General features: G+C 37.6%; 1 protein-coding gene across 1 annotated transcript; it reads right to left on the bottom strand.

The window, feature by feature from the left end:
- Positions 1–2889: 2889 nt before the first annotated feature.
- On the bottom strand, positions 2890–13339 carry LOC113059902 (hyaluronan synthase 2-like). The gene is made up of 5 exons (XM_026228567.1): positions 13233–13339; positions 12844–13146; positions 6741–7367; positions 4835–4936; positions 2890–4743 (listed from the first exon to the last, which is right to left on the bottom strand). Exons 3-5 carry the CDS (start codon positions 7365–7367, stop codon positions 3814–3816), a joined length of 1659 nt encoding a protein of 552 aa, XP_026084352.1. The 5' UTR covers positions 12844–13146; positions 13233–13339; the 3' UTR covers positions 2890–3813.
- Positions 13340–15645: the final 2306 nt, after the last annotated feature.

Genomic DNA, 15645 nt, shown 5'->3' with positions numbered 1-15645 from the left:
GATTTTTTAATTAATTTGTTGTGAGTTGACAATTAATTCATCTAACAATGCCAACTATTGCCTTCTTTTTATTATTATTATTATTATTATATATATGTTATGTCATTAATTTAGTTCTACAAACACTTTAATTTGCAGTCAACAATATAATTTTCATTCTTATTAAGATGCACATGTACTTGTGTCATAAACTCCTGATTCACTCCACTTGAATAAAAATGTAGTGTAGGTATTATATGGATGTAAATTCTCACAAGTCATACAGGAAGTTTCTGAGGCACCAGATTTACAAAATTGACCAATGAAGATTGCATGCCCTAGTGAACCTCTGACCTGTCAATTCTCCCTATGCAGTCTTTCAAATGACCTTTCCATATGATACTTCCTGTCATGTGAGACACATCAATGCAAGCAGAGCAGAGCTCCACACTTGGCCTGTCGCTTAAAACCCATGACCTCATCTTCACGTTGCAAATCTGATTCTTCTTGGTCCAACACAATGATTGCGGAAAACATCCCAACAGATCTGGGTGATGTGAGAAATTGTTCAGTAAAGGTAATACTGGAAGGCTGCTGTCTCAGTGGAATATCCTTTAGGCATTTGCATGTTGCAAAGGGACAATTTGTCTTAATGACTGTGGATGTTATCTGCCCAAACTTTCAGTATAGGATGATTTATAACCATGTTGAATGGGCAGCCTGGGGTTTAAAGACTCCACGTGATAGGTTTAGGTTCTTACTGAATGAAAGACACTGAGTTACATGTTTCTGGTTTTATGATAGGTGGTCACCTCAGTCAATCCCCCACACATTCCATCACTCTAAATTTAACCCCAATTACTTAATTTCACCAATTTCACCAATTAAACTTCTAATTGGAAAAACACTTTCTTGTGCTGCAACCCTATTATTACGATCTATTATATTGAGCTCACAATTTACTTAAAACAAGGGAACACATTATTAAATTGTACATTGAAACAAATTAATAAATTGTGTGCACAATTAATTTTCTCTGGCATGTCATGTGTGGGGCTCTGTAGTTTTGATATCTTGCATGACTGGGGATGTATTAATTTAAACAGAAACATAAAGCTCCATAAGATACAAAGAGGGGCTTGTCTCTCCAGGTTTTCAGAGCTAGTGGTTCCTTATTCCCCTAAAGTAACTTCAAGAGACTTGAAAGATTTGAGTTAATTTAGGCCTTTACATTGAATTATGTATAACGTGCAAGCACTTTCAACTCAAATCTAATCAAGAAGTTCAAGTACTCTTATTGCTTTATTTAAGTGACTGCAGTAACAGCAATGAAGCAATAACAGCAAAATATATGCTTATTTGAGTTATATTATTATTATTTTATTTTAATAATTCTCTGTGTGAGTTAACAAAATATTTAGCTGTTCACAATGGAAGTTGATCTTCATTTCTTCATCTCATGGCTATGAGAGCACAAATTATGTTTGTCATAAAGACTTTGCCACTGGTGGACATTTGTGACGACTTAATTTAGTTTGCATTGTATATACCTTTCCTCCTTTCATGCAAAGAATGTGAGTTATGAGAATTTGTAGTTTGTTCTGTGTTCTATTTAAAACAGCAGTGCTTAATGCTCATCTTGTGTATGAAATGTTTTGATATTCACAGATCTGAAGGAATACTTCAGCCAAATATTATTAAATTTATCATTAAAACTTCCTAAGTAGACCACTCAGGCCACACTTTAACTGATTAATCTTAAAATGCTTCTATTAGCCACATCATCTCTCATTTTCAGATCAAATATGAATACATAGAAGATTTGATGAGCCTGTAATGGCATATTTACATATCATCTGAGTGTTTATTTTAAAAGTCAGTTCTATAAACAAATTGGTACAAACTGGATGTAAAATAACTAATTAGACATGTCGATGCAGACATGTCGATGCAGCTCAGTTGATTAAAAAATTATAAATCTTCATATTTTGAATATAAAATTGACAATGCATTTGGCTCATCTGCAGACACAGTTAGTGTTTTACAAGTCTTCAGTGTGATTCGTGCCATTCGGTGTGTCCACCTCCACCTGGCAGTTACATCAAGTGAATTGTTACCTCTGTGCAGACATCTTCCCAGAGCCCTGGGAGTGCTTGGAAACATGACATGAGCTAAATCCATTTCAGAGAACAGTCTTTTAGTGGAACTTATTCAGGATGACCATGAACCGTGAGTTTCATCTCTGACCTAAGACACCATCTTTGATTTATAGACTAACATGACAGCTTTGCGCTGAGGGATTATAATGTAGCACTGTAGACATCTTTAAGTGCTCAGTCTAGACTCTGGCTACATGGCTACTCCATCCTGCTAACAATGTATATGTCATAAACAAAAAGCATCGCCATGGCAATCGTCTTTCCTGATACAACGTGAAAATAATTGTTCTATTCATCCCTCATCAGTTGCTGATGAGCAGAACGAAGGCCAAGCAAGGTCCTTGTGTGTAAGAGCAGCCTGAAGCCTCGGGAATTCCCCTAATCACTAAACGAACAGATGCCAGAGTTAAGAGAGAAAAATCTGATTCATCAGGTCATATATTTATTTTTCAAGGACATGATGCTTACAAAGGAAACAGAACATTGGACACACATTATAAAAATGTTTCTTTTATTTGGCACAAACACAAAAGTGCTTTATGACAATACTGCTTTTGTAAAAGCCCTCATCAATTACAATCCATAGTCTATTGTAAAAAAAAAAAAAGTAACTTCACTCATCATCACATGTTGCCACTTTGAAATATACGAATCAAATCATAATATTCTTAAACATTTGGTAAACATTAAATAATGCTGGTAAATATAATCAGTCAAAAAAAGGCATTTTATTAAGGTAAGGCATTACTTGGAAATTAAGGTTTGGAATCAGTGGAAACGTTTCTTTCTTTCTTTCTTTTTTTTTTTTTGCTGAAATTGCATTGATTGTGTGGGACTGTCAATTATTTTGACAGGACAATTCAAAACATTCAACTGAACCAGCATACGATGATTTCTTATTACAAATATTTTGCTAAGAAACATGCAAGACAGCTATAAACCATAATGTTCCATGTAATAACTATTATAATAGCCCTTCTTGTCAATGCATAACTTATCCCTAGATTTGCCTTTTATTGCTGTCATCACAGAGACAAATCCAGCTTTTTAATTTCACATTTTGGTCAGATAGGCAAGTCTTAAAGAGTTACATTTCTTAATTTTTATTGAAAATAGAGAATCTTTGGTGGCAGAGCAAAAAATAAACAAGTCTATATAAAAGGCAATAAAATACATTATGCAAATACAGCACAAGTCCAGCACAATAATAAAAAAAAAAAAATACTCAGAAGTTCTGTTTTGGATTTCCGTCTAAAAATGTATACGTAATATATTTAATATATATATAAAAACAAGCTAAATTAAAAATAATAAATTACTAAGAAAAAAAATGAGTCTCATTGACCCCAAACACTCACACAATGCAACCACTGAGGTATTTTGACCCTTAAAGTTCTATATCAAGCATTATGCATAATGAGAGTGAACGTGAAAGTGCAAAGAAGTTGTCATTTGGAGACGGGATACTAAAACATCAAGAGTGTCAAAGCTCACATATTACAATGTTTTTCCTTTATCACTTCAAAGGAAAATCCATAGTAACAGTCACAGCAGCAATGATGCCTCCTTACAGGATTATCTCTTGTCACCTGCAGACAGTCCGCCTTCAGATAGCAGTCTAAGATTGTTTTTAATGTAAACGTAGAAAAGAAAGGATACGGGGAACTGGGAAATACTATACGTCAAGAACCATGTCATACTGTTGTCCTTTCTTCCTCTTGCCACACTTCATAATGAGAACAGCGTACAAAGTCAAAAAGACGACCCAGTAGCTGGCATACACAATTGCGCCGATTATCAAAACAACTTTTTCAGACTCCGGAAAAGGCTTTCGGGTCTCTTGGATTATTGTATAAATAATACCAACAAAAAGAATGGTGAACCAAACTGAGATCGGAATAAGTCCGATAAAGTTTACCACAACGGTCTTCCTTCCAGACGTTCCCCAACCGGATTTGTTAATGGTGGCTATTGCGAACATCTTTGCCGGTAGGAGACTTGACATGTATAACACTGAGTAGAAGGACATGAAGACCATGACGATGTTTCCACGGAGGCAACTGGCGAACGAAGACTTGATGAGCGCCACCACCTGGACGATCAGCAGGAACAGTAGGATGTTCCAGACCCTGCCCTGGTAGAACAGCTGGATTGCAGTGGCGATGAGAAAAAAGGGGAAGAAGCCGGTTATGACAGCTTCATAGGTCATCCACAAGTGGTGCTTGTGAAACCACATGGAGTTGTAAAGCCACTCTCTGAAATATGATTTACTCCAGCGGGTCTGCTGGTTGAGCCAGCGTAGGTAGGTAATAGGCGTCTCGGTCAAACACTTGGAGCGGGCTGTGTATTTCGTGGCATATCCCAGGCTCAGGACTCGGTTGGTCAGGTGGCGGTCATCGCCAAAACTGCAGTGGCTTCCCATGAATGTCTGATTGTACCAGTCCTCCAGGAACTCATGAAGCAGGGAGTTCCTGTACATCCCCAAGGGCCCGCTGATACATTGAACGCACCCAAAATAGGACTGGCAAGCTCTTTCAATGTTGAACGCCATCCAATATCTCACACTGCTGAGGAAGGAGACCCATGATTCGTATTTGTTTAGAATCTAGAGGGACAGAATAACAAACAGAAATCAGTGGGGAAATCAAAGCGAATCTGTATGCAGTATGTTGTTAACATTGCTAGAGAACACATACCTGTACATCTCCGCCTACTCCTCCAACCATGGGATCTTCTTCCAGAACCTTCACCATCTCCACTGAGGAGGCCGGGTCCAACATGGTGTCCGAATCACATACCTGTTTCCAGCATAATATAGGCACATCAATAAAAGATACACACTCAATATAAAATATGAAAATGCCTTCAGTTATGCATTATACATATGTTTGAACCAAATGTTCTCTGAGAAATTAAGTTTTTGCTCCACATGTACTGATGCACCACATTGTTCAACAAGTTAAAAGATGCCTAATATCATCATTAATATGATGAGTGTTCCTTCAAAGAGATTTATATTAGCTGCAAATATAATTATTTTCCACAGTCACATATAAATAAGCTAGATTGTCTTTGCGTGATTGGTCACAATAAATCAAATGTGCTGCTAAATATGTTGGGACAAGTATACAAGTCTCTCCCAGAAGTCATCTTAATTATTAAGTTCTCGTTTACACGTTCAGTTATAGAGCCAAACATGTTGGTTAATAAAACATGAGAACACTGTCCAAATATCAGTAGAGATTTGGTTTAAGTGTTCTAACATTGAAACGTTAAGCAGGCATCGCCCAGAGGTTGTCTCGCTTTTTCCATGGAATGTCATGTATGCCAGTTTGCTTTTATAGCTACTCCCCATAGTAAGACTAACCACAAGCCAGGTAGCAAGATCACTGATAAGTTAAACACAATTAGGGCTCCACACTTAATGGAACCAAGTGGCATGTGGATAAAATAACATCATATTCCTTCACAAAAGTACTGGTAATGATGTACAGCTTCAGGTTTACCTTTCTCAGAGGCTGTTCATACAGAACACTTTTTTTTTTTTTTTTTTTTTTTTTTTTTTATGTGATGTTTATGTGCCAAATGGCCAAATACGTAGAGCATATTTGCACAGACAAAAAAACTAAAAGTTGTGGCATGGAAACCAAAAACGTTCAGATTTTCTTCTTGGTTTTGAGTTTGGAGAGCTTGAATCTTTCTTACATCAACATCGATTGCACAGTTGTTTGGATTACATAAGATGACATTTGATCTTAAATAATAAATCTTTAGAAAGACATATTGTTGCAAAAAGTTTGGACAAATGTAAATATTCCCATGTAGCATTCCACCCAAGCAACAGAGGGTCTGTTTTGTGATGTGAAAACACAAGAACACAGCTGTTCTCGACTGTGTGCCATTATGAAATTTCTCCAAAACAATTAGCCTCCTTTGTTTGTAGCTTGTAAATATTCAGGGGTGGCAATTACAGAAAAGGTCCTTGGGGGTTTAATAGTTAGAGGAGATTGCAGGTTTGAGTCCCGGTACCACCAGGGATTATTGATGAGTGAAGTGAATGAACAATGCTCTCTTCCACCCTCAATACCACCCTTAAGCAAGGCACCAAACCCCCAACTGCTCCCCAGGCACCAAAGTAAAAAAATGGCTGCCCACTGCTGTGTGTGTACGCTTGGATGGGTTAAATTTGGAGTACACATTCATAGTGTGGGACACCATAATTGGCATTATTTCACTTTATGTATTTATGTGACTTATGTACGTACATGTATTTGTGTGACATGTTCTCTTGTGCTAAATAACTACTTAATGTCATGAGCTAATAGTATGTGCTCCAAGATGGCATGGAAAATACCACTGTTCTGTTCTGGCAGTGCCAGAAATAGCCCCAGGATATGCAAATGAATTTCAACTGATGCAACTCAATGAAGACCATCAGTGTTATCCAGGAATGTACTTTCCTCTCTCTAAGTGTACTACATGCTTCAGCCTAGCATCCACTCATGGAGTCACAAAAGCTTCTTTGTACAATTTGCCTGTGTTCTCCCCATGTACTTATTGTAGCTAGGCAAAGCTAAAGCTGCCCGAGAGAAATAGTCTCACCTGTATGTAGTCGACACTTCTGCCCAGGGCTTTGAAGGGGGTGTACATGACCTCCCTCTTCCCACCCCACTTCTGCATGATGCACACACACTTATTGTTGAGAACTAGTCGAGAAACGTGCTGCAAGCTCTCGGTGTATGATTCTTCAGTTTCCTCTGGTCCTTTCTGGTGATAGTTGCTTTTCCAAATGTATGTGGCTGCCTTGTCCCGGCCCATAATCTCCCGAAAGATCTCCATCATGTAGCAGTCATCATCATTGTTCCCGTCGATAACCATAATGACCTTTATCCCAGGGTAGGTGAGCCTCTTCACTGATATTAAACATTTTCTCAGGTAGTTGGGGTCTTCCTGATAGGCTGCAATGCAAAGGGCCAGTGACTTGTTGAGTTTGATCGGTGTTTCCAGGGAACGTTTCATGTTCCTGTGTTCCAGTAGAGCAAAAAAGCTCTGGATGATGAGGTGAATGACTAGAATTGCCCCATAAAGACCAAAGGACAAGTAGTTGCCTGCAGTCGTTATAAGCTTATACCCCATGATATAAGCAGTAGAGATTCCCACAAGCAGCGAAATGCCGAACAGTGTCGTCCAAACAATCCTCAAGTAGGTGATCACTTTATCACATCTCATCTGAAAATAAAAAATATGATATTGAATATTATGACTTGCCACTATTGGACCAAAGAGGTTCTTATGTGGAACGTAAAAGAAGATATTTAGAAAAATTGGAATAACTGTTTATTTATTTCATTTTATTTTTTGTCCATGAAAGACAGGAAGCTCAATGTTGTTTTGGATCCAGCTGACAACTGTATAGACAAAAACCGTCCTTCAAAATAACTTCCATTGTGTTTCGCAGAAGAACTGACGTCATACAGGTTTGGAATGACATAAGGTTGGGTAAATGAAGACAGAATTTTCATTTTTGGCAGAACCATCCCTTTCAGAACAGCTTCTCATAAATGAAATGAAAGTGGATGTGTGGGCAGCTTTGTGGTGACAATGACAGACGTTTGCCCATATAGATGCATAGAATGCATGGTTGCACTTTATTTTACAGTACGTGTACTAACATGTACTTATAGTGTACATACAGTCTATTTATCTAAGAAAGTTCTGGTAACACAAGGTAAATACATGGGGTAGGGTTAGGTTTAGGGGTAGGTTCAGAGTTAGTACCTAGTTATTACATAGTTATGGTAATTACTATAATAAGTACATAGTATCTATATGAGGAACAGGACTGTAAAATAAAGTGCTACCGAATGTATGCATATGTGTTTGCGGCATTACCGTAAGTATATTTCAGACAGCATCATATTTCTACATCTTTCCTCCTTTTCTGAATATCTGTGCAGTCTTCATGTCCATTTGTTCCAAGTTTCCTAACTAATGCTGTTCCCCATCTGCTTGGCAGACGTGACTATGCAGCACCACCCTCTGACATCATCTGTTTATATCTCCGTGGGAACGCATGAACAGTGAAATTTAGATTTCAGAGGGCTTTTCGAAGACCCTCTGTCTTATTACTGCTGAAGACGGCCATTGTTTTAATAATGCCGTATTGTTTTATTGACTCTCATGACTCAAATCTTATTTGTTTCTTTGATAATTTCCCTCTAGGTTAAGATTATAAAGCAGTTCTGGCCTGAGAGTTTGACCTGATGGACTACAGCACTGTGTGAGACTAACTGGCACATGTCACAGCCTTTAACGTCATCGTGCATGTTTACAAGGCCTTGTGGACCCTCCAAACCCCACCTTATCCACATAGACACGTGCAAGCCTGTGTCTCAAATGCTTGTACTACTCTCGGGCTATCCCCAAACCTGCTGTCATGTCTTGTTTAAACTCTAGATGAACTCAAATGGCTCATTTGAAAGTGCTAAGGCTGCTGACAAGACAAAATGTAGCCCACACCTAAAAGGACACTTCAACACTAATCATGGTCATGATATCAGAAGCATTGCTGTCTTTGTCAGTGATTTAATTTCTCATGTTTACACAAATTGGTACAGGCTTTGTGTCTCTAAGGATAAATGTGCAGGGTTTACATGTGCAGATTGACTCGTCTTGTTGTGAATAGGGGGATACGCCCCTTTAGATTATCCCATAGATGAATTGGCCCTGTGTGAAACATTTGCCATCAGTAGATTTTATCTAACTCAATGAAATATGGTAATTTGGGCCATTCACACCAAGGATGATAACTATAAAGTTACTCAATGTGAACAAGGAAAGCCCAAACCACAACAATAAGGATTACAACACAGAGTAACAATATTGTTGGAATCACTTTCAGAACGATTTTCCAGCCCATAAACAATAAAAACATCAACAGTCAAGCAGAATTCAGCTAATTTTAGTGAGCTTGAGCATTTGATATGACAAAACTCCAGCATGCACTTATAATAAACAATGTTATCATCCCTTGGTGTGAATGAAAATAATATAGTTCTCATTATCTTATGTTGTTTTTGTTTTTGAACAGTGATCCTCGAATCTGGCTAATTTAGCAAACTCAGGTGTGTTTGATTAGGGTTGGAGTTAAACTCCAACAGGAAAGTGGATCTCGTGAGCCAGATTTGAGGGTCACTGTTCTAGAATAATAGATACATATATTGTGTTTTTGTCTGCATTACTAGTTGCCTGTATGTCATGTACATTAGCTTGTGTATTTCATCTGGCTGTGATCCAATAGAGCAGGGAGGAGATAAAATAGTGTCTAGGATCACTGGGAGTTGAATCATCCTCAGTGGGGGAAACTATAACTCCAGCTTTGAAGGTGGATGAAATATTGCAGTGCAAGAAAGTAAAATCGCACAAGCCAAAAGGGACCCAGGTGCTGAACACCACCAGAAGATGAGTTTGCATATATATATATATATATATATATGTGTGTGTGTGTGTGTGTGTGTGTGTGTGTGTGTATATATATATATATATATATATATATATATATATATATATATATATATATATATATATATATATATATATATATATATATATATATATATATATATATATATACACACACAAAGAGAGAGAAAGGATTTTACACTATGACTGAATGTAGGGGAGGTAGATTGTGTAACTTAATGGAGACGGAGGATTTGTTCATCTTTATCCTCAGACTTGGAGGAGCTTCCTTTAGACTAAATTTAATTTGAAAGACCATCAATGACAGTTGTTATGCAGCAGAAAATCCACAGCTCAGAGCTTAACACTCCTTTTGGAGAAATTGGATGGAAAAGTAGGAAATATTTTTTATTTAGCAAGAGTGGATCCTGTGAGAGTGGTATTCCAAAATTATCAAAAAAAGTACTGCATTTAAAATCCAACTTATGTTTTTTTATATATATTACAAAAACTTCTAATAATAATAAAAAAAATAGCATTAAAGGATTGGTGCAAACGTCATAGCAAAGATGGTAGAATAAACTAAAGTTGTTTCAATGAAATTGTGTTTGAGGGAATTTTGGCACTGAGACAAAACTAGAGACACTGCCATGTAGCACATCCTGCACTTCTGGGATACCCCAGTGAATTCCCAGGCATTGGAGGAAGTTTCTGGTTCTCTCGAAGTGGTTGGTTCTGATGTGGTGGAGAACTACCACAGCCGACCTCCCAGAGGAACTATCCAACCACAAGCACTAAGACATATCCATCAATCTGCCTCAGCTCTGTGGTGTGGCCTTGCCAGACACTGTGGCCGCCATGTTCACTGCTGTTCAGGCTGCTGCCACCTGGCTTAGTGCAAAATCCTGCCTCCAGACATGTTTCCACCTTTCAACCTTCCTGGTCTCTCATATCTCACTATGTCTCACCTTCAGTCCTAAAATAAAACACTGTTTTTCTAATGGTTAAGACTGCCAGAAGAAATAATGTGTCATTTCCACAAGTTGTTATAAGTGCCTTGAGGGCTAACTGTGATTAAGTTATTAAATAAACTTTGGTCACTAAAAGTCCCCTGGACTTGACACAACTTCTGCTGCCTATTAGTAGACTATAGAAAACAGGTGGGTCTTATCTCAGGCACATGGCTAAGGTTGTAGTCTTCTGACCTTGCAGCAACATGGAATATACAAGTATGTATGTTTAAGTAGCCTTTTTAAACACCTGCACATAATTGGGCTTGGGCGCCGCGTTGCATTCTGGGACGTGGCGGTCCTGCTGGCAGCCTCACGAATGTAAACATACATTAAGTAGAACGAGAAGAAGCAGAGTTAGGAGAAAGAGAAAAGATAGTAAAATCGTGAAAAGGTTGTGGGATTTATAGGGATACGCTAAATATGGATGCCAGGGACCGGTATGTGGACAAAATCGGCACGAACGGTTTGGAACCATATGAAATTCCCAACAAATAGTGGAGTAAGTTACCGACGGAGACTTGCTGCCGCACTTTTGCATAATAGATATCTTCGGCTACCTTGTTTGTTTTGTGAGTGCCTAAACTTCAGAATAGTTCCGAAGCTACAAGTCACTGAAGTCTCATGTACAGTTCACAAATGGATGGGTATTTTCCTGTAAAATATCCCGTTAGCTCTTCAATTGGACCTGTCAAGTCTCTGTGTTGTTGTCCTGTTGCTACTCCTTGCCCTTCCAGCGAAACAGCTGTTTTCAAAGCATCGTTTTGCTTACTTGAAAGCAACCTTAGCGTGATGTTGGGCTTTTTAAGATAGCGTGGTTGTTGTAAAAGCACGATTTCACGCCAATATGTAACTAAAGTCACGTTAGACCTAACTTCACAAATCGCTTAACGTTAGTTAATGCAGCAGTTTTTTAGTTCGAATTTTTTTTATGTCAGCAGAGGGATAGCAACAAAAAGATGAATGTTGAAATTTTCCGTATTTTGGATGAGTAACCGAAGAATTTTTCCTTATTTTCAATGTTGACTTAAGCTATATAAATTAATATCCAGATGTTATGGTCTCCATCGCGCCTCCAAGCAGGAAAGCGGTGTAAAGTTAATCCATTCTCATTTTATTTTCCCCATGGCGATTATGTTGCGCTATTTACACCCCACAATACAGCAACGGTTTACCATGGTTGAAACAGATTTTTAATTAATCAAATTAAGACACACCGATGAGAGGGAGTATGTCTAAACACTACGCAGTAGCCCGAGTAGCAGTAAAGGAGGCTGTCAAAGTGGTGGCCACGGCAAGTAATGACGTCACGACGCCCAAGCCCTATTAGATTACAAATCACTACACAAAAGACTCTGGTGAACAAAAGTTGCTTTAGCAAGGGTACTATGGCAATAGAAAACTTAAAACTTAAAATTAGTTGTAGATGGTAGGTCGAAAAATTATATATATACACTGTATATACGTTTTGCTAGGCTATATTACTTAAAAAAAATAAAAAAATAAAAAAAAAAATCAGAAATGGGGACGCCAAAATACAATTAAAAATAAGTCCTGAAATTATGCTTTAATACAAATAAGAAGTGTAGAAAAGGTTTGTTTAGTTTGTATTATTCATTTGTGTAACGTATTACCATGAAGACACCCGAGAGAGCCTACTGAAAAGCGTCATTACGCATCGTTATTACATTGCGTCATCCCTCAGTTTTATGTCTGCTGCTGGATTGCGCGCAATATCTGTTCTGCTCTGCTATTGGTCAGAGGGTCTGAATGGTGTTTAATACGCCTGTATCCCTGGTAGAATCTCAAACAAAACAAATGTTTAAAATATATCAAGTTGACGTTGATTAGTAGCCTGACTGTAATTGGGTAAATTTGTAAAAAATGTACAAAATGAAATCTGACAGAACAGCTGATACGCAAAGGTTTACCAACAATGATTCAAGATTTACATGCCAGATAAAATATATGCTTTTTCTTTATCAGCTGTACTGCTGAGTCTTGTTACTCAAAAATATGGTGAAATTAAATAGGCTGTTTAATAGGCTAAATACGTGTAATAAGTATTGCAATCAAATGGCTGGAGGCTACTCCATTCATTCAAATTTACCCCCCTTTTGATTATTTTTTAAATAATTCCTTTGCAACATGAAATGTATGCAAATAAACTATTAATCTAACAGAACAGTGTGTATGATTCGAAAGATTTATCCATTCAATAATCATGATCATACCTTGGAGCAGCTGCGTGGAGATGTCCCGTTAGTTTAACTGGGATGCTGTCCGAAGAGGCTCGTACGCTCCAGACACTGGACAAACTTTCCCATATAAGTTTTTGTGTAAAATACAGAAGACGCCGGCATGGAGCATCTAAAAACTCGTTGCTTTTTAAAAATGTGAAGTATCCACGTTTTTCATACAACGAATGAACATTCAAGTGTCTCGCCTCCTCCAGTACATTATATAGTATAGTTTGCATCAGTCTGCAGTGATGAGGTCTGTTGGAGCATCTTGGCAGTTCATTCTGACGTTGTCAGCTGTAAAAAGAAGAAAAAAGTTATCCAACAGTAGTCAATGTTGGTCACTAAAAAAACGTAATTCATTCAAGTTTTTCCAAGCGTACAGGTTGAAGTAGTGAACTGTCCTTTTTCTGCGTCTAATTTCTTCCAGACGCTTTAAATTTATGCTTCCTGTAAGCCATACATTTGTAAGACTATTTTAACCGAGCAGGGTTTTGGACTTGTTTTAATAAGGGGGTTGGTTCGGGGGCGAGGAGGAGTGAACCTCTAAAAAAAAAAAAAAAAAAAAAAAGAAAAAAAAAGTGCTGCCCATTCAAACTTCCGAAATGGGGGTGGGTATGAGTTAATCAGGCAATTGGCCAAAGTGACGTTTTATCCGATCACGAAGTCTCTCTTTTTTATTTTTTTTTTATTTTTTTAATTTTTAATATTATTTTGTTTATTTATTTATAATAATCAATTGGAATAACTTTGAAAAACCTAAATTAGGCTAATGCATTTACCAAGCGCATACGAAAAAAAAGTGTTTCAGAAAATTCTGGGTATTATTAACCTACATGCGTCAACCTAAATGGCTATTTTGCCAGTTTTTAGAAGAACACCGTTAATCAAACACGCCTGAGAACTTTTTGACGGTCATTGATTCTCAGTTGCGCTTGTGATTTTGAGAGCAGGAAGCGCAACACACATATTTACCACAAGAGTGCGCCACACAATTCTAAATCTGTTCACAGCAGTGAATGTAGATTTGCATTAGGCCTACTGATCAGTAATGCAGATTCCAGTGTGTGGGGAAAAGAAATGTAGCAATGTTTTTGATGTAAGCCTACATAGAGCTATTCCTTTAAATTGGTGCTGTTTCTTTCTATCTTTCTTTCTGTCTTTCTTTATTTCTTTATTTTCAATGAAAACTTACATATAGGTGTTTTGTTCATCATTTGTTTATGTCCACTCTGCTTCTTTCAAACAATTCCCTACTAGGTTCAAAAGAGATTTTCTGCCCAGCAGGGACAGCACACTTTGGCTTTGGTAACGGTCCATCCATGTGAAAAGGCAGTTTCTTATGTGTTCATTTGGGCCACTCTTTATTTGAAAAGGATTGTCCAATGGTCCAAATAAGCAACCGGACAAGGGAAGAGGATGGAAGCCTCTGCTATGTGTCTCTGTAGGATAACATCCCACTAATGCATGGCAAACACGAGGATGCTGGACCCCTCCAGCAGACTGCAGAGGTGCTGAAGGATGAAGGCTAATGAGTCCCGGCTTCACAGTTGGGGTTTCTTTGACCCTTAACAGACTTTGATGAAGAGCAACCACATGTTTTGCTGACTCATTTAAAAAAACGGAGACTTCTAGTGTCTAGTACAGTACGGCATTGTGTTTCATATGCATGGATCTTATCCTGTCAGAAACCCCAAATATTACCTGGGGACTTGTGCCTTTTATATGGTGCTAGAAATCTGAGATAACTCACTTTTCAGTTTTAGTTGAGCAGACATTCACGGTTTTTCTTGATTTCACATGGAACAATGGCCTCATTGAAAGACCATGTGCAACTTATTTTGCATTTTGTTTGGATCAGAGACGCTGATATTGTTATTGGTCTCTGTGTGTTTAGATCTTGAACATGAGGAGATGGGTTTAAAGGGCTCCACCGGTCATGTCAAATGTTGAAGCGTGTTAGGCGCCACATCTACTATAGTTGGCATCTTTCCAATATCAACGTTTACATTTACTCATTATCAGCCCAGAAATCATCTACACAACCTTTTACTCTAACAGTCATAATTTTCGACATCTAGGGTGGCAGACAGGAAAGAAAGCTAAGTGTGCATGCATAAAGCCCCAGTCATTAAGACTGATTGCTGCTTATCTGCTGTTCTTGAATTATGTATCCCCTCAGGACCCCTTTATACTGGCCTTAATTTGTATTTAACATAGTCCTGCTTCTTTACCAAAACCACAAATGTTAAACAGATATGCCATTTAACAGTGGGTAGATTTTAATGTTTTCCTTTGGAGGCTGATCCTCACCCCCTTTGAGATGATTGCTCAAATCCTCAGTACTGAAAGCAATTTTCTGCTATCTATCTATCTATCTATCTATCTATCTATCTATCTATCTATCTATCTATCTATCTATCTATCTATCTATCTATCTATCTATCTATCTATCACTTAGCCTTTAACTTTTTTTCATAAACTTTCAAACAAGGCTTTGTCAAGCCAACAAAAAAGTTAAAAGTTAAAGTTTGTTGTTATAACTAAAGTTAGTTATTTACATTTATTTTAATTTCAGTCCAGTTTTTAATCCATCAATACAATTCCCATTCATTTTATTTTACAATTCCCATTCAGGCTCTATCAAACCAACATTCAGAGTTTGTTGTTAAAAGTTACAGTTATTTAAATTTCCATTCATATTCATTAGGAATAGATGTCATTAACAGTGTTGGGCAGTAACGCATTACGTAGTAACGCGTCACTGTAATTTGATAACTTTTTTAGTAACAGAGT

The sequence above is a fragment of the Carassius auratus genome, chromosome 41 (genome assembly GCF_003368295.1).
Source record: "Carassius auratus strain Wakin chromosome 41, ASM336829v1, whole genome shotgun sequence".
In the NCBI taxonomy this organism is placed as follows: Eukaryota; Metazoa; Chordata; class Actinopteri; order Cypriniformes; family Cyprinidae; genus Carassius; species Carassius auratus.
The sequence above is the reverse complement of the archived record's forward strand: the minus strand, read 5'-3'. Positions and strand labels throughout refer to the sequence as shown.

What these genes read in the sequence shown, in the direction of transcription:
- LOC113059902 (XM_026228567.1), bottom strand. Translation starts at nt 7,367, where the DNA reads ATGAGATGTGATAAAGTGATCACCTACTTGAGGATTGTTTGGACGACA. An exon ending in GAAGTGTCGACTACATACAG is followed by an intron (nt 4,937 to 6,740) that starts GTGAGACTATTT and finishes TGCTGGAAACAG; the next exon opens with GTATGTGATTCGGACACCAT. An exon ending in GAGTAGGCGGAGATGTACAG is followed by an intron (nt 4,744 to 4,834) that starts GTATGTGTTCTC and finishes CTGTCCCTCTAG; the next exon opens with ATTCTAAACAAATACGAATC.